This window comes from Calidris pugnax, unplaced genomic scaffold (assembly GCF_001431845.1).
Source record: "Calidris pugnax isolate Ruff unplaced genomic scaffold, ASM143184v1 scaffold32, whole genome shotgun sequence".
NCBI classification, from domain to species: domain Eukaryota; kingdom Metazoa; phylum Chordata; class Aves; order Charadriiformes; family Scolopacidae; genus Calidris; species Calidris pugnax.
The window spans coordinates 2,625,514-2,648,536 of NW_015090783.1; the positions used below are offsets into that span (position 1 = coordinate 2,625,514).

Here is a 23,023-nt window from a genome sequence, read left to right on the forward strand (position 1 = left end):
GGGGCGGGGAGCGCCCCGCCCGTCCCCGCCCCGCCCCCCGCCGCGCCCAGCGCTCCCTGCCGGCGGGGCCGCCCCGGGGCTCCGCCGCAGGCAAACGGCCGCATCCCCTGCGGGGCTGGGGCTGGAGGATCGGGCCTTTCTTCCCTTCCCCGGGGGCCGCCTGAGGGGCGGGGGGCGGGCAGGGCGCGGGGGCCGGGTGGAGGGAAGGCGGCCGTGGCAAGCCCGGTCCGGCTGATGCTGGCTCCGTCCCCCGCAGCAGGCTCAGCCCGGGCTCCGGCAGGCTGGTGGCGGCGAGCGGGACTCAGGGGGGCCCCTCCGGGCACCTTTCCCCTTCCCTCCCTCCGCGGCGGGTGGCGCTGGAGGATTTTCTCCCGCTGCGGCCCCCTCGCTGCCCCTCAGACATGGTAGGTCACCTACAGCTGCAAGGGATGGACGAGAGCCTGAAGGAGAAGAGCCGGGAAGGCTTGCTGGACAGCCCGGACTCGGGGCTGCCCCCCAGCCCCAGTCCCCCTTTCTACTCTCTCTCACCTGGCGAGGGCCGAGCTGGGGGCAGCGGCGCTGCGGACCCCCCGGCCCCGGGGCACCGGCGAGAGGCCAAGGACGGCAAAGTGGTAAGAGCCAAGTTGGGCACTGGGCTCTGTCCTCTCCGGCCCCGGGAGGGAGAAGGGCTGGCCAAGCCCCGGCACAGGGGTCAGCGAGGAAAGGACCTGTGCCCGCTGACTGTGGCACCCCTGGGATGTGTCCCCCCTCAGTGCCTGGCCACCCACACTGGTGGATGAGGGGTCTCCCGGGCTCCTTGTGCCCTGTGGTGGCCACAGTCCGGTGTTGGCACCATCACTGGTGTGCCCAGGCAGGGGCTTGGCCCGGTGCTGGCCAGGGGTTTTTGGATACGTTCACAGAAGTGTTGGCAGTTTGGCTGGGTAAAGTCTAATAATTGAAAGTGAAACCCAGGTCTGAAAAGGCTCCCTTACCTACCTTAAGAACAGAGAAGTGGAATTGCTTCTTGGTGACACTGTCCTGCCTGGTAGTGACAGGTTGGAGCTGTGTCCCTCTGGACCAGGGCGGGAGAGTCCGGCTCCCAGTTGTCCCTACGCTCCAGCATCCCACGATTTATTTTGTCAGGAGCGTGGAACCACATCTGCTGAAAGAAAGACAAAACGAACTGTTAAGTTGGGGCAGGGTCCGGGTGTCTGTTGGGGAAGTTGTGTGGAGACGCGGTCTGGGGAGGGTTGTGTGCTGCTGCCCTTTGCTGGAGCAGGGTTTTGTGGCATGGAAGGTTTCTGTGCTGCATGGTTGAGCGGGGCAGGGTTGGTGGCTTGTAAGCCCAGACGGCTGGCAGCAGCTCTATAGATTTTGGTTAGCCTGACACAGTGCCAGTGAAGCGGTTGACTGTGGAGTAGGATTTGGATAGATTTATTTTGACTGTTATTCTGCTTTATTTGTTTATTTCTATCCCTTAGCTATAAAAACTCTTTTTAAAACACAAAGTTCAGAGCATAAGCAATAGCAGTGGAGGTTTTTAAAGGATGATGAAAGTTCTTCCCCAGGGATCTTTCAATTTTTTTTAAAAAACATATATAAAAGACAGTTGTAGGTGTATTCAACACAGTTAATTGTCTCCTAGATGGAATAAAAACTGCAGCACAAATCTTTCCATGGGAAAAAAATTATCTACCTGTGGATTAGTGACAATTCAAAGACTTCTTCCCGGTAGAGACATTTTGCAATGACTTCTTACACCCTCATTTACTTTCTCAAGTTCTAAGGCAATTTTAGCATATTATTGAAAACTGCCTTTTACTCCCAAACATGCCAAAACCTTCCCCATGAACAATGACTCCTTCTCACCAGACTCTGGTGGATAGGGTGTGAGGTGTTAATTATGAAAGTCAAATTGCAAAGCTGCTAACGCTGCAGTTCCAAATATGGAGCCTTACCTGCAGATGCCTGGGCGTGCAGATGCCATCTTGATGGGACTGTTTATGTACAAAGAGTTACCCACACACCTCTGATTTGGCAGGATCAGGTTGTTGCTATGTATTTGTAAAATGAAATGTGGGAGGAAGATGAATGAAAGCTTGCTGGACCAGAAAACAGCTGGGGTGGAGGTGTCTGCAAGCTCTGTAATGGGGACATGACAGCCTCCATTCCAGTAATGACAGTTTGCCACCTCTGCTCCCAAGAAAGTCCCTAGATATCGAAGATGAAAGGGAAGAAGAAGAATCTATTTCAGCTCTTGAAGTCTTAGAACTGAGAGTTTTTGTGCTTGACTCCTTTGGAAAAAAAGTTATTCTTGCCATCTGTATAAGGCAAAATTAAGTTTTCCAGTTATTTTTTAATTTTGATCATAAATGAACATTTTATGCATTTCAGCGGAACTCACAGTCTAGGTGTTTCCAAATTTTGTATCACATTGCAACAGCACGGGTAGCCCCTGGCTCCTGCTGTTAAGAGTATGGGTTTCATACATTCTGGGTATTTCCGGCCCTTAGTAGGTACAGGAGGTTGCAGAAATACCAACTCTGAAACCAATTTGGCTATATTATTTGGAGTACAGGGCTGTGCTCTTTAGCTCTGAGTGTTTGGTACACTGCAAAATAATGAAGTAAATAGGAACTTTCACTGTATTTAACTGTACAAAGAGTTTCACTTCTCGTTTCACCCTGCAAATACTGTACTTGCAGCTGTTATTAAGAAAGCAGGAAGAATATGGAGAGCATTACTTCCTTCATACATCTAAATTTCAGTGTCTAATTAGCTTTAATCTTGCCATTTAACAAGGACTTGCAGATCTATGAACAATTACCCAACCCATGAATGTGCTTCTGTTTAACTCTACTACTCTGCTGTTCATCAGAGCATGCAGAATTGGCAAATCAATAATTGCAGCTATTTGCACACCAAGGCATGCTTTTTTTTAATCGCTTGTTATATTAGTGTTTGTTTTGCTTATAAACGTGACAGCGCCAGGAATGCAGCCTGTAGTCTTTGTGTTATACTATAAAACTGTATATAAGCTCAGTCAGTAATGGCCAAAATTCTAGTACGTACAGTTGCAATAAATTGCTGTCAGGTGAAGAAAACAACATTCCAGATCTGTGGGAAGTATTTCATGCTATTCCTTGCTGTGGACCTATCAAAACCACCAGTGTGAACCCAGTTGCGTTCTTTTGCAGTCAGCTATTTTGCTCCAGCTTCACAAATACATTAAAGAATTTTTCTGCTCTAGGACAGCTCTTCTTATACAGACTAAACTGAGATTGTATGCCCTTATCGAAGACTTTCTTGTGTGTAAAATCTGTGCTCCCTCTGCTTTGTGTTATTAACTGTGACTCTGAAAAAGTAAACTCTCTTCTCTTTAATAAGCATGACTTTGTTTCAAAGACAATGCACCATTTATTCACATTTAACCAGCCAATTTGGCTACAGCTTTGGGATCCAAGAAAATATGAAAGGCAATTTAGGGCCAGAGTCATAAATACCACAAGTTCAACACCATTTAGGGACTTTTTTTTTTTTTTGTATTTTACTTGCAGTGCAGGAGAAATTGACTTTTATTTGTTCAAATAAAGTCCATGTAGGGAATTTGTCAATTGTTTTGTGCTTAAGTGCAAATATCCTACTGAAGGTAGAAGGTGACTTCTACCTAATTCTGCCATTTAAATCTGAAACATGATTAAATTGATTCTTAGGACTTGGGTTACTGAATTCTCTAGGTTTTGCATGTAATGCTGGGCCATTACATATGGAACATAAATACAATGAAATAGATCTCTAATGATATGCACAAAGAAGCAGTTGTTGGAAGAGTGGAGAATGAAATGACATCAAGGTAGCCAGATCTGCTTAGATTTTTCCCTGTTGTTGTTGCCCTGGGATGTAGTTTTAGGCTAGAAAAACTGCTTTTGGGCTGTGCTGAAATAAGTTCTTTGCATTCAGTAGCATAACTGCTAATGGATATCAGGGGAGAACAGGATCACATCCATCTGAAGAACTATCAGTCATGCCTTCTTGAAGCAGCAGGCTTCCTGTCCCTTCCCAACACTGCTGCCAGTGCAACAAGCTCCTTTTTATTTGAGACAATACTTAAGACACAAAGACTTAAGTATTTGTGCATTCAGCCTGCCTCACTGAGCACTGACTTATGTAGGACTGTATCACAGTGGATCAGCTGTCAGATGAATGCCCCCACATAGGGAATTTCTACTTACATTCAGGAGCTGTGTTGGACAACAGTGCAGTGCCAGAATCAGTCTCATGTGGTGGGAGGAGATTCCATCTTCATCTGAAGTGCAGAGGAGGAGGATACCTTGCCCCTTGGCACAGCCTTCACAGGCACGGTCCCACCAAAGCGGTCTAAGTCAGCATGTGTCGCAGCCCTGTTGGATTTATGGCTGATATTTAATAAAAAACCAGAAAAAAAACCCGAAACACCTCTTAGTGACATGCTGCATTTTGAAGAGCCATTGGGCAACAGAGCCAGCATCTCATCCTAGACTGAAAGTGCTCCAGGACTTTGTGGGGAACTGGGTGGGGAACATGGCCATCCAAGGGTTTCCAGGCAATATGTCACTTGCAAACCTGCCAACACCTACAGTGAAAGCCCATGTGAGAGAAAGGCCCTGCACCCCCACCATAAGCCAGCCTGCACACAGAGCAGGTGATGTGTCTCTCCCAGCCCACGTGGGTCCCAGCAGCTCTGGGGAAAGCCCCAGGCCTGAGCGGGGAGCGAGGCACCCATCTGGCACAGCAGCAGGGCTTGCCTCCGGGCTTGGCATTTGCATCCTGGCATCCTGACCTGCTTCTGAACTGCTCCCAAGGGGTAGGATCCTGCAGGAATTCCCCCGGCAGGGCTTGGAGCTGGTTTCAGTTTCACGCCTGCATCCACTGCCTGGCAAAGGCCAGCCCCACCTAGCTGTCCCCTGTCCCTCAGCCCCATCCAGTTCTCAACACACACCTGCTCCTCTTCCTCCTTGCTTCAACGACAGCAGCGAAGGAGGGGGAATGGCTCTGGTCCCCACCTAATCTGCAAACCGTGACAGATGTCCCTTCTGGGCAGGTCAGGGAAACAGTCACAGCGGTCTCACCGTCTGCTGTGAAAAATGTGGCTGTATCTAGGGGTGGTGTCTTCCAGCTGTTTAATTTCCGTCGTGTCCCCGTGTGACGCTGTGGACAATAACAAAAGCAGCGCACATTTCCCACTTGAAATAGAAGAGGGAGACAGGCAGGAAGGATGTAATTCTTTGAAATAATAAAGCCCTGCTTTATACCTGAGGTCTGCATTTACTGTTATCACCTTCAAATAAAATCTCATCCGGCTCTAGTATAAATTACTCGTAATGTGCAATACGTGAAGATATTGGGAAAATAAATGGTCTGTTAAACAAATACTGCTTATCAGCTAGAGCGGAGAATGTAGATGTGTGTCAAATAACTCAGCCAGATCTTTCATTATAGCTGTAAATAACAGCTGAGTAAAGTGACATTTTCATGGACCTGACATGTTACCATAGTGGGAAAGTGTGGTGAGAGATTTGCTTGTGCCCTAGCTAAGCTAGGAGCTGGGAATTTGGGAAGCTGTATCCTGTTTGTAGCCCTCACGCTTGGAAAGCCGTTTCCCCTTACAGTCCCCAGAGATCTAATGCCACATCTTAGTCCCTTCCACATAATGACCATAGCAAAAGGAGTCGGTCAGTTCTGGTCCTTCGTTCTCTCTGGGGAAAAGGTTTTTTGAGGGGTTTATTTTTTTCAAGTCACATTAATTTCCTTTCCTTTTTGTTGCTTTGCTGCCTGGAATGTGGAAACTAAAGAAGAGTCAGTATATTTCAGGCCAGTTTCATGGCACTTTCTTCCTCGTCTTTGTTTACTATTTGATAACTGCTTCCATTCTTGTAAGTTACCCCAAATGAAAAGTGTCTTAACAGAGCCCACTTACTCTACACAATTATTAGAGGTAAAATAGCATTATTCTGCCCACTGTATTATTTTTGCTGTTGTTCAGAACTCGGCAATCTAAATATCACCAGGAACCGGTCACTGAGAATGCACTTGTGGCAGGTACGAAGCAATGACGTGGACCTGAAGGATGTGTGTCTGTCCCAAAATGAAAGCCCCCCCATAATATTTCGGTCACCATAAAGGAAGTGCTGTTTTTATCTGTAGATTGAATTCCGTTCAGCAACTGATTTTATCTGTGTTTATCTATGTGCTACTTGAAAAAAAGCGGAGTTTAGCTGCCCAGGCTGTTACATGCCTGAAAGGCATTGGAGTTAAGACAGAGGGAAAAATGCAGCCAAACAAGAAAGCACTTCAGCTTTTTAATAATACTGTAACCCTTTGCTGGTTGAAACAAAATGGAAATGAAATAAAAATGACAGCACATTTACTGCTTAATCTTAACTTCGGCTCTGTTTTGAGGGGATACCATGTACGTGTGGGGCTTGCTTTTCTATCTCTCCAGTATCTTCCCTTCCACCTCCTCAACCTTCCTGGACTACCAGATTCCTCCTCTTCTGCATAAAGAGGACAGGGTTGTGGTGGCTTTTGCAGAGCTGCATCTGATAAGTAACAGCACAACTGCAGTTATTGGGGACAGATTAATCAGGTCCCAGCTGTAGCAACCCCAGGGTTTGTTCTTTGGATAGACAGACCTCGCCTGTGGATCACTTGTGCACAGCCTGGTCTAAAGATATGTGGGTTTCTCCTCTTCACCATCAATGACCCCCAATAGTGTGGAAGAAGCTCTACTCCCTGCCAGCCCATCTGTGGTGCAGGGTAATAAACAAACTCACCTTAATTCTGAAGCATCCGGACATCACCAAGTGATTGTTAGAAATGAGCCAAGGATCATAATTTTCTCCAGGGAGCTCAGCAGTCCAGTCGGTGTTCCTCTTCTTTCAACGATTCCTGGGCAGAAGGAAAAATAATTGAGTCAGTATTTTTTTGACAGGCAGAACATTTTTGTTTTGTTTTTATCTGAAAACAGATTGGAAGGAGCTGGTGTTAAACTCTTGCCAAAAAGGCAGCTTTTGACATGTGCCAAGCATATAACATTTCAGCCCTAAAGACAAATCTTTTGGAAAGCTCATGTCACCTATTCCTTGCTTTCCGAACTGCAGGTGAGATGTAAGAGCAGATATTTCAGGACCTCACTGGAGGTGAAACAAAATGTCATCCGAAGTGCCTTTCAGTTGCTGCCATGTAAAACTGTGCTGTTTAGTGACCCTTTCACTCCATTTAAGCAATGCAGTTGCTTGTTTGCTGAGCAGACTGCAGGGTCTTGCAGATGATCTCTATTTTTAGACCATGCTTTCTAAGTTATTTATGTCTTCCATGAGCAGATTTCCAGGTGACTTCAAGGTTTCTGACCTGCAGCAGCTCACAGTACTACTTCTGGTAGATAAGTGTGAATCTGTAATGGTCTCTGACGGGTGGTAGAAGTTGCTGGATTTGGCTTCCCAATGTCTGCAATTGTTCCAACTTTCTAAATTAATCAAGCCAAGCCTGCAGGTCTTAAGTTGATGCTCGTTTACAGCATATGAAATGCATTATGAAATGCCTTTTGTCACCCTTCCCTGCCCAGAGCAAGGTAAACCATAATGCACAATGAAAATAGTCTCATCACCACTCCATCCAGAACTAACCTGGAGAAGACTTAATCCTGCTCTCACCAAATTCAGTGGCAGCTTTTGGACTGTGATTGATTTCAGTCAAGCATGACGGAGCCTCCGTTTCTCCACGCACACTGGTATTGTTTCTGCAGCATGTTCTTGTTTCCTGTTCCCTGCTGTGGGACTTGTGATTCCGACAGACGGCGGTTGCCTCTGTGCCCAGGCGGTGACTGAGCAGACCCCTGGCACGCAGCGGGCTCTGAACCCTGTTCCTGTACAAAAACAGGGGGCCAGATGCCCCAGCAATGCTCCTGCTAAGCCACAAGAAGGGCTTCACCTCCTGCATCTTCGTCTCCAGGGATATTCTGAGCACGCTTGGTGTCAGCATATGTTAGCAAGAAGCGTGAAGGTTTGTTTGCCTGGAAGCACTGACGTGGATTCTTTAAAACTGCTTCTTTAAAGCTGCACTTTACAGATGCCCTTTGCGGAACTGTTAAGAGATCTGGTTTTTTTCCTGTGTTAATCTATCAGAGAACCTCATGGTTACCATCTGAGATAATTTTTTAGCATTCTGGCAAACTAATCTGGATCTGAAAAGCAGCTTAAATCACCCAATCTTCACTTGTCCCTGGCCAGCGAAGTAAAGATAGTCCCATAGGCTAAACTTACAGTAAGACAACATTGGGATGCCTGTGCTGCTCAGACCAGTGCCTCCCAACCTTTTTTCTGGTTATCTGATTTTGCAATCAGTTTTGGCAGCATGGCCTGAAAACATCTGTTGTTTAGAAGCTGGGCCACAGGAGCCTTCCCAGTTGTGTTCTGCAACAACAAGGCCCACCTTTATGTCTTGTGCATATTCAGTGTTTCGTCTGGGAGTAAGAAAAACCTTTTGCTGAGCTGTACTTTTCAAAGGAAGGAGGAGAGTTGATAATTTTCTCACCTTATCTACAAGCAGAGACCAGTTTTGGACAAGACCTCTCCTTAAGTGCGCACAGTGTAAAAAGAGGGCAGGTTCTCAATTGCACTTTTGCCAATGTCAGGTATGGCCACAGGAGTATAAAGAAGAAGAAAGTCTCCTGGAGGAGTGTCACATACCTCCAGCCTTTCTTCCTTCACCACTTAAAGCAATTTGCATATCTTTGCACGTGAACGCCCCAAAGCTTGCCATGTGCACATGGTGTTTGACTCCTGCACCCAAATCAACCTCTCCTCATGTACAAGATGTCTTTAGAAAGAGCTCTGGCCATGTGTGGACTGTTAAAAGCTGGAGATCTGCACCCTTGTGAACTGAGGCTTGTCTGATCTAAACAACTCACATTTCAGAAGCAAGAGCTTTATTTACAACCAGAAAGGCTGCCCTTGCCCTCCCCTGTCAAGAGTGTTGAAAGCAATCCAGGCATGAACTTTGCCTTTTGGCCAGTGTTTGATAGTGAGGGTGAACATACCTTCTTTTTTTTTTTTCCTTATTTTTTTTCCCCTGCATATGCAAATACTGTACTTTTCTGAGGATGGAACAGAAATATTCAATCAAAAGGAGGGGTTGGCCATTTTATGTTACAGTTTAACACAGTAGTAAAGTGCAGGGAAATTTCAGTATGGAAAGAATAAACAGCTTTGTGGCTTTGGGACAAAGAATCGAAGGGCTTGGTGAATTCAGATGAAGCAATGACATTTTTTGCCTGAGCCTAAGCCAAGCCACTTGAGAAAGCCCAAGCCACTAGAGAAAACCAGACCTCAGCTAGTGGGAACTGATGCTGTTGAGTGGACTCAACAGAGCTTTGTCAGTTAACAGCAACTTGAGGGATAACCTGGTGAGCACTTGGGGACCTGCATGTTGTACACCGTATGGCACAAGCTGCAGTACCTCTTGCCAGCGCTGCCAGTAAGAACCAGGTCACAGCTCCGGTGTTGCCCCCTGTACCACCCAACCAGAAGATGCTGGGGAAGGTGGGAGGGAGTGGCAATACAGGAGCCATGCCCTCATCTCCTGTAGAGGGTTCTGTGAGCCCTGAGATGTTCTTACTGACTTACACTGATGAAAAAGGACTGGGATTCTCGCACATATGACCTATGCAGGGTGGAAGGTGGAAAAACTCTATTTACTTTTCAGCCATCTAGAGACCTTTCAATCTTGCACAGAGGCTGCCAGCCATCTCCTGTAAAGAGATCCTGTGTCCCTGTGTCATAAATCACTGCCGACAGAAAAGTGGTGGCAGGGACTAAAACCTGCAATGACATTTTTCCAGGAGGGCAGGATTAGGCTTAATTAGCTGCTGGGCTTGGTCCAGACACCAGACACAAGCTCCCTATGTGTGGGGACAGATTTTTAAGAGCACTCCAGTATAGAGTAGTAGGAATGCTCATTTTTGTAGTGGGCAGAGGAGCCTAGGCTGGACTGTGACAATCTATCAGAATAACTAACTTAAGGGTGTAATTAGTCTTAAAAATCCAGTTTTTGGTGTCATGAGTTGGAGTGGGTCTAGTCGTTAAAAAGTCCTGGCTTGGAACTGGTTTCCTGCATTGCTGAGGCCACAAGGTGCCCCAGTGTCTCACCCCGCACTCAGTTGTGCGTGGTTAACTAGATGTCCCTTGGAGCACGACAACCTTTTTTGGCAATAGCAAATCTACCACTTTGCCTGCTGGATAGTTGCAAGGGATACATTATTTTCAGCATATATATATAAATACATATACACATCTCACTTACATAGGCCTATGTCCTTTAAGTCAGCAGAGGTAGGTCTTATCTCCATGTTACATCAGATTTGGGGCACTTCTCCTTGCTGGTGTGCTTTGAGTCTTTGTAAGAGTTGATAGTGCATAACAGTGAAAAGTGAAGGCAACATCATCAGGGCTAAAGAAAATCCCCAAACAATTGCAATTCCTATGAGAAACAAGAAAGGAAGAGGGAAGGGCAGGCTAAATTTCAGTGGACAGATGCGGCAGGATGGAGTGCCAGAGATCTGGGCAGAGTCACTTACCTGGGGTGACGTGCTGGGCAGAGGGAGGTGGAGAGGGTGGTCTTGGTGGGTGAAGGATACCTTCTGTGTCTCCTCAGACTTGGGAGCTGGAAGTCAGCCTGGAAATTGGTACAGCCACAGGTGGCAGATCAGAAAGTCAAGGCATCTTAAATGCAAATCCTGTACAAGGCCTATCTGTGCAGGGGTGGGGGTTAGTGGTCCTGTTCTCTGCCAACCATCTTATAGCTGTTTTTTGGCAACTTGACAATGGTCCTCCCCTTTGGGCATGGAGAAGAGTGCCTTCCTCGGTGTGATGAACACCTTGCTAACCTGGGGCCCTGCTACAAACCTGGAAAAGACAGGGACTGCAAGGCTGAATGGTGCTGAGAGCGCAAGCAAGGCAAGCTTAGCTTGCATGGAACAAAGTTGGCCCAGATGGTGCCACAGTCACCTGTTCTCATTGCCAAAGAGCCTGTTACCTGCAGTGTCTCCCATGGGACTCTGAGGAGATGGAGGTCGGCAAGGTTGGAGGCACTGGTGTCTCCTGCCAGCACTGAGCGTGCCAGCCTCATTTGTTGTGTCCCAACGCTTGCTGTCTTCCTCTTCCCTGCAGATGCCTTACCTGCTCCTGAACCCATCCATGCCAGAGATGAGGCCTCGAATGTACCCTGTGTTTTTTGGAGAAAGCATTGAGGTCAGCCCTGAGCCTGTGCAGGAAATCAGGTACAGATGGGATGGGGTGGGTAGGTGGGGATTTCTGTCTTTTTCCTGGTGCTTTTCCTTCTGCAAAAAAATTAAAATGTGTTTAGGAATGGAAGGTGTGGTTATTTTGATGGGAAGGGAGGGACAGGTGGGAGAGTAATGCCTGAATTAAAGACATTGACAGCAGCAGAGGTGGAGGGGAGAAGGCAAGAACTGAAGGGAGCCTGTAAGAGAAGACTTTCCCTCCAAGGGCAGCTCAAATCCAAGGCTATGATAGAAAAACACGACCATCTGTAGGCTTGGTGGCCTCCACTAAGTAACCTGATGGTCTCATCCTGTTCCCTGCTGACTTATATCCTCAGAAGAATCAAACCCCTTATAACTGACACCTGTTTACGTTAGCCCTTGCAGCAGAGAAACCAGCATTAGACCAGCCCACAGAGACAGGATGAGTTCCCTCAAGCCAGTGATGGAGGTATTCTGACCTCCTGTGAGGCTGGTGCTGTGGCCAATGAGTAAGTGTTGGTCTCTGCTCTTCTTACGCATTTTTGCTGGTGTGGAATATACTCTGCAAACAGCATGGAGCAGTTTGGGGCAGGGACTGTGGGAGGACCGTGAGCCCAATTCCCACTCCCCTCAACCTATGCAAACGTCTCTCTGGAAATGCACCCCTGTAAATCTCTGCTTGCTGAGGAACTGCCAGCAGGCATGTTTTTATGGTGATTACATCGGAGTCTTGTTTTATGTGTGCTGAATGACTTGCTTACACCCTAGCTGTGCAAAATACATTACAGCAGCTCAGATTACATGCAGTGCACAATCAGTCAAACCCCCTCCGGGTGGAGGTAATGACAAGCACACACCCAGCTTTTAATCTTTTTTACGTGGAGCTGCACATTCCTTGGCTGCTGATTGCCAGAGGAGCGTTTGGGGAGCAGGGAAAACAAGTGAAAGTCCTGCTGCTCCCCATGGCCAGGGATTCTAGGGAAAGCCCTTTATGTGGCCTGGTTTCCATACATCCCTTCTGGAGGCCAGCAGAGACATATGACGTCTGTTAACAGGGCCACTTCTTTTGAGACCAATGGCTTGGATATTGGACAGCCAAAGTGCACAGCATCCGTTTGCTTTACCTTCTATTTGACCATTGCTTCGATTTTCTGTAGGCCCCAGCAAGCAACCTGAACCCTCATCTCCCCGCACTCTAATTTTAGCTGGTTTGGGCATCTTTGTGCTCTGATGGCAAGGCAATATAAAGAAAAAGACAAACACACAGCTTTGATAACTCAACAAGTGTCCATTACACCATGCTACTGCCATCTATGAAAACCTTATTTATGTTGTTTTCCTGCCAAGCCAGAGCTTGCATGGACAACATGGCCTGTGAAAGCAGCAGCGGGCGTGCTGTGTTGAGAAATAAGTTCCCTCTCACCCCAGTGTGACATCCCATGACCGTGGCCCACCAGCAGCATCTATTCAGCCTGGTTGCTTGGGCAGTGACATCCCCCAAGCCTAACACTAGCAGTAGGGAGTGTGGTGAGACCTACCATGAGTTAGTGATCAGGGGACCTTTGTTTCGCAGGGTCCCTCAACATTTCAAATTGATGCTGCTTGGCTGTGCTTGTTAAAAATGCTCAGGAAAAGGCTGGATCAAGAATTTTCCTGGGATTTCAATCTTTTCCTGTATAGTCCATGGGTGAATGTTCATTCCTCTGACCTACCCCAGCTGAGGAGTTTCACCACCTCTTGATGTCCTTTGCTAACAGGGTGTTTGCCTCCAGTGCAGCTCTCCAGGCCCAGCTGAGGCCCCAGTGGGGCCCATGGGGGAAACCAGAGGAAGACATATGTTGCTTGGAGCCTTTTCTGCCCTGGCATGATCAGGCGGGCTTGGTCCTCTGTGCACATGCACTGCAGAAATGCTGAGATGGACTCACAGCAAGGTGGGATTCCCCCAAGATTCAAATTCACCAGCAGGAGTGGTAGGGTCGGCCCCTGCCCCAGTGTCTGTGCAGTAAGAGGTCATAAAAGTCACCATCTCCAAAGGGTTAGAAAGGAGTCCTGCCCTATCTTCTCTCCACTGCTGCCTGCACTGTGTTCCTGATAGCTTGCTGTGCTTTGTAGGTGCAATTCCGAGGTGAAGTACGACTCTGAGAAGCATTATCGGGATGACATCTTCTACGGCCCCATCCCCACCGTCACCACCTACAGCGAGACAGTCATTGCTGCTCCCAATTGCACCTGGCGGAACTACAAGTCCCAGCTGATCTTTGAGCCCCGCCAGAAGCCACTGAGGTTTCAGAGCACGACCATCATTTTTCCTAAGCGTGCCAAGAACATTTACCGGACCACCCTCAACTACAGCTTGGGTTGTGCCAAGCGTTGGTTTGCTTCCAGTGTGCAGCTGGAACTCTGCGAGGAAACCAGCCCGTGCGTCATCTACAGCGAGACCCTCTGATCCGCCCTGCGGCTGGCAACCTTGTGACCTCAAGGAGGCTGTGGCCTTTGCTGGGTCTCTGGCTGGGCCTTCATTGATGGCAACTGAATATTAGTGGCTGGAGAACATGTTGTCTTGGGTGAGGCTGAACTGGCTGGGAGGCACTTGCAGGGCATGGGATGGTTTTGATCAGTGAGAGGCTGGCTTGTATTTTGTGACGTTCCTGACATTCATGGTCTGGATTTTATTTTTGTTCTTTTTTCCAAGTGTATCTATTTTTGACTTGTATTTAGATGAAATCAAGATGACAAAGGACCCTATTATCCATAGCAGAGTGCTGCCTTGTGAGCTCTGTAGGTCTCATCTAAGCACATAGGTGAGACTCCCTGTAAATCTCTGCAAAGGGAACACCAACTGTAGAGTCAGCGTCCAGTCTGCCCAGCACACACCAAGGCAGGTCTCCTAGAGTGTAAATGCAGAGGAGGCAGTTATTTGTATTAATACATTACAGCTTGCTCCAACAGCTCATCTGGGAGATAGCTGCAATATCACACTATTGCAGTAGTCTCAGACCTAACTTACTGGGAGGAGTGGGGACTGTCACCAAGAAAAAGAGGAGGAGAACAGGCACACAGTGCTTTTGCGAGCAGGTAAATGTTTATATACCATAGAAAGGCACAGCACAACCAGGAGATGGGAGAAAGGCCTACCCTGACGCATGGCCACCTCTTCTGCAAGCCCAGCCAAGAGCATACACAGGGGAGACAGAAGAATCTGAATAGCTGAAGGGCTATTTTCTAAAAGCGTCCAAGTGATTTAAGAGCCCAGCGCTCTTTTCTAAAAGTACTTTCAGTCCAAGTGTGCCATGCTGTTTGTTGTCTCAAACACCCAATTTCCAGGGACCTTTGTGCACTTGCAACCCTTTTGAGTTTCAGGGTATTGCAGCGAGGAGTGTAGCACAGGGAGATGCCGTCTGGCTTTAAAGAAGTAGTGCAGAAGGTCATGAGCAAGGCTGCTCATGAGGAGTGTAGCACAGGAAGATGCTGTCTGGCTTCAAAGAAGCTAGTGCAGAAGGTCATGAGCAAGGCTGCTCACCCTCTCAGTAGTTTCCATACCTGTGAGGTGCACGGCTTCGCTGACTGTGGAGGAGCAGCCAAACTTTCTCAGCGTAGAGCATGAAGTATTGAAGAGCCCAAATCTCTGCAGGTTTTCCTTAATTGGCCAGGGTGTAGCAGTTCAACAGGTACTTCACAAACAGCTGAGCTGTCTTTTGGTAGGAAACATAGAGCAGGAGTCACTACAGCCATCCTAAGGTCAACCATTCCCCATTCATGACTCACATCTCCCGGTACCTCTTCACTTCAATAGCTCGCTGAAAATCTGCAAGAGCCTGGATTCCTACAAACAAGTAACCTTTGAAAATGGCATGGAATTGTCTCCAAAAATCTCACCAAGAATTTTTGCATGCTGCTCAGAAGAGCCAAGACTTAGAAAATAACCACACAGCTCTGGAAATTAATTTCCAGCTTTCCCTCTTCTAAACTTTCCATTTTGTTCCTGACTTGCTGTGAGTCTGATTGAGTTATTTCAGAACACAACTGAGCAGCCAAGTCAGAAAACCTATTAACAATGTCAACAAGACATAGATGATTGCCCAGAACAGTTGACGCACAAACCCATGGAGATTAAAAAAAAAATATCTGTCAAACTTAAAAAAAATAATTAAATAGTGACTTATAAAGATACTTTTTCCATCAGTTTCAAAAGGCAATTGGTAAATATGACCAGAACTGTGACCTTTATGAAACAGAGTTCTCTTGTTTAAAATGAAGCACAATTTTTTCCACCAGAGGTAAATATAAGGTCTTTATATACAAAGTTAAACCCTGACAGCTGAAGCATCATTAGTAGTGAAAGATGTGTGCTGTGGCAGTGATGAACTCCACCTCTCTTTTTGGGAGTTGAGACTTGGTAGGGAGAAATCTCTCAAAGGATTTCCAAGGCTTCCACCTACTGTTGAGTTCTTTTCAGCAACACAGAAACAAGGATTATATATGTTATTGCTCAGATTTTGCTGTCATTGACTGTCAGCATCAAAGCTTGGAAAAGCAACATCTGCCCGCAAAGGGATTATTATGCCTGAGGCAACCCCTCTCCCCAGAGCTCCAGCAAACACAAATGCTGTGGGGTTAGCTTAGACAGCGGGGCAGCAGAAGCTAGGCTGAATGTGGTCCCAGTGCCATGCAGGTTGGTGATGTGCTTACTTGATAGCTCATCTTGAGGTCTATCTTGTTTTGCCAAGTGCTGGTGAGCGAGCCTTGTGACCATTGGAACTCACCTGCCTTCCAGGGGACGTTGTGAAGGCTCTGGAGGGCTCTTTCCATGCACCTGGGAGAGTCTGTAGCAAAGGGTTTCCAAGCTGAGTGATGGTATAATCCAGGTTCAAAAGCAGGGCCAATACTCACACCCAGGAGATCCCTGCACAATGACTGATTACATAGCAGCCATCTCCACTGAGCAGGCATGGAGACAGGCTGACCTCCAAGCTGAAGGGATGCCAGAGACTCCCTATTCTCACCATACATCAGGCTTTTTTCCTGTTAACAGTTGGATTATTCCCCTGCTGCAGGTTTTGATCATGCTGGTCTTTGAGCAGGACAGGTTTTCCCCAGCTGCAGGCTTCTGCCCACTTTGTCCGTTGTTAGTTCTGCTTCCTAAACACTGGCTATAACATAAAAAAAATTCAACCCACTCCCCAAAAAAGGAGTGTGCAAATACAATCCAGTGGAGAGACCTGAACCACAGCCTGGTCTTTGACCTCGCAGGGACAGGGGCTGCTAAGGCAAAGTCTTACAAGTAGATGTGACCCCAGGAGGGTTCAATGGTGGGCTGCATCTTTGACACTGAAGGGTCCCCACACATCCAAGCCAGGTGCCTTTGACACATCATGTTTTGTTTTCTTTGCAAATAGACTAGAAATGACCTAACATGCTCCTGCCTCTTGGAGCTTAAGCAGCTTTTCTTGTTTTGCCATGTTAAGAAAAAAAAGCCAGTCGGCCGCTTGCGTTTCTAGGCTGCTGAACACACTTTGAGCTGTGGAGACACGGACAGGCCATGCTGGGCTACCACCCTGGACCACATCCAGATTGTGACATTGCCAAGTGCCTGAGATGTGTAAAAATTTTTGAAAAAATACCTTATTACGTGGTATCTCCCATGGGCCCATCACGAGCTGCTTTTCTTCTCAGTGAAAGCTGGCCTTGGAAAGGGACTTTGTTTTTCCTGAGGAGAAGAAAACCACAGAGTGTAAGGTCTTCACTGTCATGTAGGCACAGATCCCACCCTGCCTGCCCACCCTCTGTCCCTATTGCTCCTATTCCGGTGGCTGGGTTAGGTGGTGGTAGAAGAGCCAAAGCTCACCTTGCTTATGACTGGGAAAAGCAATGACCTGTTTTGTGTAAACACCAGAGACTGAATTTTGTGTTTGTGTGGTGCCAATTAAGAATCGTTCCCAGCAACCAAGAAGCGCCTTACCTGTAGTATGTTTGTATATCTAAAAGGAATGATTAGTCCCACTAGAGAGGTGTTTTTCTTTTAAATGGAGCATCAATCATCTCAAACAACAGATCTTTGTGTATATTTTCTCAAAGATACAAGTGATAAATTTAGACCATGGAAATGCTTCTTAGAAAGCTGAATTTCCTTGAGCAGCTGGGACTGTGGCTACACAACTTCTCCCCAGCATATTACAGTGCCTGTTGCGCACAGTCCTGTAAGCCTGATAGGTAAAGTCAGACTCTGCCTCCAGGAGTTACTTTCCATCAATAGTTATTTTTGAGATCAGCAGCTTTCTGAGAAGGCATCTGTTTTGGGGGTGGGAAAAGTTGTTTTTTCCGATGTGGAAAGTCACTGTCTATCACAAAGGTGAAGGGTTTCCCCTTCATCCCTTCATTCCTGTGATTGCTTTGCCCCTGAATGCAACAGAGCACGCTTGTGTCTGGTCTGCCTGCATTGCTGTCATTGTGTTTGGGCCAGAAAGAGGGAACCCTATCGAAATACTGACCTTTCAGAATCTACAGAATACTTTGCACAAAGCGCAAAGAGCAGCTTTGACCAAAACAGTTTACTGCTTCTTTCATCTTTTTCCTTTTTTTCTTTTTCCTAAGCCAGCTCTAATTTTCTTAATGTGAAATACAGATTCGCACCCTAGGTGCATACTTTCTGGGAATGATGAAATGAGGTTTGGGTGTTGATAGCAGTGTTTGAGTGAGCTGCTGGTCAGAGAAGTGAATGCTATTTACTATTTATGTTGAGTGTGTCTTTAAAAAATGGGAAAGGTCACTAGAAGGTTAACGAGCAAAAGACTTTGTAGAGCAAACTGATGACTAAAGGCTGCATGAATCTGATCTAGAGGCGAATGTTCTGCGTGTGAACACTGTGAGCTAGGATACTTAGCCATTGTAGTTTTAACCTGCCTTTTTTCCTGCAGGGAAGAGCATCCTTGCCTTTTTTAGAGCTGAAACAAAATCAGATCCATCCTCTGTCACAGTTACTCGGTCCTGCTGAAGTCTGTGAGTGCCAGTGTTCTCCAGGCTGGCAGGGAACTCTGTATCAAGCACAGATACACAAAGCTGTCTCTGTGTGGAGATGGGGGAACACTTTATAGGGAATGAGGGATCTTGTTGTGGGATATTCACATTTCTACTGCCAGATAAACTCTGGTTCCTGAGGATCACCCCATCACTCACAAATTGATCTATTCTGAACATCTCCCCTAAAGCTCTCCGATAACCATTATATGTTTTAAGTCTTGGGAGGCACTGATTCCTTTTCAGATACTGTGATGGCCATCAACATGAGCAAAGTATCCTACCGTATGAATTGTGACCTGAAGATGGGGCTGAAAGGTGTTTGAAGGTTAGAGAATGAAGAAAAGAACATAGTACTGGGGGAAATGCATAAGGATGTGTCATATTTTTTATTTTTGTAAGTCTGATTCTCTAAGTGCTTGTAAAGTACTTTACTGTTGTATATGTGGTGATGCAGTAGTTCACAATATCCTTTTATTTTTGTATATTCCCCCCTCCACAATAATCCCTTCCTGTTCAACTCATAGAGAGTAATTTAAAAAGACAAAATTTATATATCATAATAAAATGCTCAAACTGTCATGCTGATGTATCTGGAGTTTTCTTCCTCTTCCTTACCCATTTACTTGGTCCCCAATGCCCTTTTCCCATCCAGAGGGAATGTTTTTGGTGTCTCCCTCCCTTGCCCATGGGATTCATCCCAGCTCCCCGTGGTGAGGAGGCTGTGGTTTCAGATGTGTAAATCCTGCCCTGTCACATATGCCCAAGGAAAGTTGAAATAGCTCAAGCAAAGGACACAAAACTCACTCTTCCTACAGAGGCCGTTTTACCATTTCTTCACCTTAAATTTCCCTCTTCCTGCTTGATTATCTTGGACCCAACTATGAAGCCCTGGCATTCAACCTAGATAATTCCTCTCCCAGCTTTTCCATGGCCTTGAAGGGCAGGAAGAAGCGACATAAAGCCCATGTTGTGTCCGGGTATCCACACCCTGGTGCGGTATCAGGACCCTGCTACGTCCTGGCTTTCCGAGTCGCCAAGGCAGATGGGTTGCATCAGGGCTAAAACCCTGCCTCGCCAGCGAGTGTGTTTTAAAGCCATTGCTGTAAATGCCTCAGGCTTGCCAGCCAGCTATTAGTAGAGCGCTCAGCTGTCTTCCAAGACCTAAGATGTCTGCAGGGAGAATCTGACACTAATCCTTATGGAAAAATCGTATTGGATTTATAGGGATGAAGTCAATAGACTTGGACGAAAACAGCCGTTAAACTCCAAGGAATGGCAAGGAAAATGAAAGCCATGTTATGCAAGAGGCTTGCTTCAGGTGCAGGGGAAGTGCCTGTGTCCTCATCCCAAGCTTTTTGACACAAATCATGGCTGAACTGCCACCTAGGATGAAGGATGGGCGACACGCTCGTGCTCAAGCACCCTCAGAAATGCAGGGGGTGTACGGACTGGGCGAGTTCAACGCTTGAAACCCAAACACCAGATGAAGGACATGTGCATCCACTCCTGTTATTTAAATAAAACCATAAACCGTGAATGCCGTCCAATGAAGATTCCTGAGGTGGCAGCTAAATCCTCAGCAGCAAAAGCAGTATTAGATGCAGGATATGTGTTTTGGCAAGTGCGCTCAGATGAGCTAACCCCTAAGCTAGTGGCTTTTACTGTGCCATTTGGATGTTGTAAATTTAAGCAGATGATGCTTGGTATTAGTTTTGCTCCTGGGATATTTCAGAGAGTAATTGCACATATCTCTGAGGGATTACAAGGTGCTGAAGTTATAATGGATAGGCTTTGAATTTAGACTAGATGCCTTTACGAACAGAAGGAAAGATTTAGGCTGGTTTTACAGACAGTAAGAATGCTGAGCGTAAAATGCCAAAAGCCTCACCTAAAAGAAGTTGCTGATAATGGGCAGCTACAAATTTAATAATAATAAAATCCCACATGCTGGGATCCCCATTCCACTCAACAAAGCAGAGCTGTAAGGGAACAACAGATGCCTTTATCAAAGTTCATTCCACAGCTATGTTCAGTCAACAAACAATGTTTGTTTGCCAGAGAAAGAGCCTTACCTGATATTGGAGCAGTAAAAACTTCCACCTGCTGCTACGCCGTGGGCTTGAAAGGACCACATGCACGACCTTGGGCTCTGCTCTGCATCCTCAGCAAATAGCGAAGTCACAGCCTGGACCTGCAGAAGTGTCTTTGGAAGATCCAGGCAATGCCAAGCAGCAGGAAAGTTGTGTCACAGTCCTCAAAATGTCACAAATCTGTGCCCATGTGAAAGAACCACCAGAACCATACCTGGCCTGATGCACAAACCGCATCCCCTCTGGGACAGGATTCTGAGCTGTCACTAAGACCATCTCTGTGAGGAGCAGATTGGGTTGGGTGTCTGTCACAGCAGATATACCTCAAGGTCCCTCTGACCCCAGAGCAGCTGACCTTATAGCTCCCCAACTACCTCCTAGAACAGCCATCCCAGGATGATTGAACCCACCTGTCCACAACTACCTCCCAGAACAGCCATCCCAGGATGATTGAACCCACCTGAGATGGTCTAGATGCATCTCCACAACTACCTCCCAGAACAGCCATCTCAGGATGATTGAACTCACCTGAGATGCTCTAGATGCAGCTCTGCAACCTCCTCTTGTCCCATGATGCTGGTTCAGTTCCTCAGGGGGCACCTTAGCTGACCCCAGGGTGGCTGCATGGGCCTCTGGATGCTTGGTCTGGTGTTGAGATGGTGGCTTCCTTGGCGGGTACTCCTGAACTGCTCTCTGCAATGTCTGCTCAGCCATGGTAGGAAGCCCATCTAGTGCTGATTTTCAGCCTGTTGCTTGGGTGAGCAATTCCCACCACAGAGGCAGCATCTGGGATTGCTCCATGGCCTGGCCACGTGGGTTTGCCACCACGTTAACCATCCCCCAGCTCTCCTGCCTGCTTCTAAATCCCCTGGTCTGGTTACACAGGAGAGGAGCGAGGACCTGCCCCTGGGCTGCACAGTTTCTGCTGAAGCTCTGAGTCCCCTTCCCCTGGCAACGTGCCTGGCCACAGCAGGGAAACATAAGCTGGAATGGCTTGTTCACGAGTGGGATAGAGAGTCCTGGAATTGCTTTTTTGGGGCGTAAGGAGGGAGTTTTATGAGCTCTGTTTTCTGCTTCTAATAATGGTATTGGATCTAAACAGTTCCACGCCTCTGAGTCAAGAGAGACAGGGAGTTCACATCTACGAGGATGAAAATGCTCATCCTGCCAAGCCTTTGATTCTCATTGTATCCTTCCTACCCTGCATACAGGCAGACAGAACATTTCTAGCATAAAAATATCCTCCTCTCCAGCTAACCACCTCCAGATTCCCTTCCTGAGCCTGTTCTGAGCCCGGTGATTAGACATTTCTATACACATAAACATTCAAATCTTCTTTCCAGGGCTCTTCCTGTCTCACAAGCAGATCCCAAGACCAGCCAGTGGCTATTTGCAGCTCCTTGAAATACAAATGGGATCAGGGCTGACTGCTGCGGTCGCAGCCCTCTGTGCAGAGTACCTGGCTTGCACGGTGACCACGCAGCCTGGCAGCACGGGCCACCGAGACACCCGTCACCTCCTGGACTGGAGAGCAAACTGCTCCAAACACCCCGTGTGTGGCTGCAGGGGACGATGCCAAGGGGCTGCACGGACTGGGAAACCTGTTTTGGCACTGGGATATGCTGTGGGAGAGCATGGGGAGGGGCACACTTGGTGTTGAGGGGCACACTGGGTGCAAAAACATGCCAAGCACAAAACAGTAGAGGAATGAGCAACACACACACACACACGAGTGCAAGCTGCATTCTCTTTGATGGAAGATTGTAGAAACATTACCTTCCCCTGGGGCTTTCCAGTGAAATAACTTGATTATTCATAAACCAGCTAGAACCATCAATCCCTCATTTATCATTTTCAACATAAATAATAAGGGCAAGAGAGGAACGCGCCAGCAATAAACTAGTTATAGATGTAGTGTTGAAATCTGCCCATTTCCTTTAAATATGCCCCGCTTACTGATAATAAACAGTGATCCAGCTGATTCCTCGTCTGAGTCCTCGAGCGTTGGATTACAAAGGACACAAGCCAACACCCGGCTTCATGCTAGTGAAAGTCCATTTGGAGTTTGCGTGGGAGGCCAGCTAGGAAAACACAGCAAATTTAAAAAAACACATTTGTCTTGCTGACAAATGCCTCGGGAAATAAAAGCCTTTGTATTCTTCTTTGACCTCTTCCACTCACAGATGGGTTTTTGCTGTGCTTCCGACAAGGAGGGTTTTTTTTTTAGCGCCTGCACTTCCAGGACATTCATTTTCAGTGCTGAAGAGCATGGCTCGGCTGCCTGGCACAGGGGATGGTGCCTGGGGCTGGGTAGGTGGTGATGCACATCATGGTGTTATGGACCTATCGACCTGTTGTGGCCAAGTAGGATGGTCTTGGAGGTGCAGAGCTGGGGTTTTAGCTTCGGGTCCAACTTCTAGTGAGTCATTATGGCAGCATCTCAGCCTCTTAGAGCATCCTTGGCTGTTTGAGTGGGGGCTTCACCTGGGAATATAGATTGAATAGAGGAGATAGCACCCAGAGCCACACAGATCCCTAACTAGTATCTGGGGGAGGAGCTGGGCATCCTTATGGCTCTACTCCAAGCCTGTTATTAAAGTGAAGGTGGGGTGGACCAGGGAACAGCAGAGCAGTACTT

General features: G+C 47.2%; 1 protein-coding gene across 1 annotated transcript; it reads left to right on the forward strand.

Moving 5' to 3' along the window:
- The first annotated feature begins 401 nt into the window (after positions 1 to 401).
- On the forward strand, positions 402 to 18,872 carry LOC106899104 (filamin-interacting protein FAM101A). Its single transcript, XM_014960778.1, has 4 exons — positions 402 to 611; positions 11,184 to 11,293; positions 13,391 to 14,702; positions 14,778 to 18,872. Exons 1-3 carry the CDS (start codon positions 402 to 404, stop codon positions 13,722 to 13,724), a joined length of 654 nt encoding a protein of 217 aa, XP_014816264.1. The 3' UTR covers positions 13,725 to 14,702; positions 14,778 to 18,872.
- The last annotated feature ends 4,151 nt before the right edge of the window (positions 18,873 to 23,023 follow it).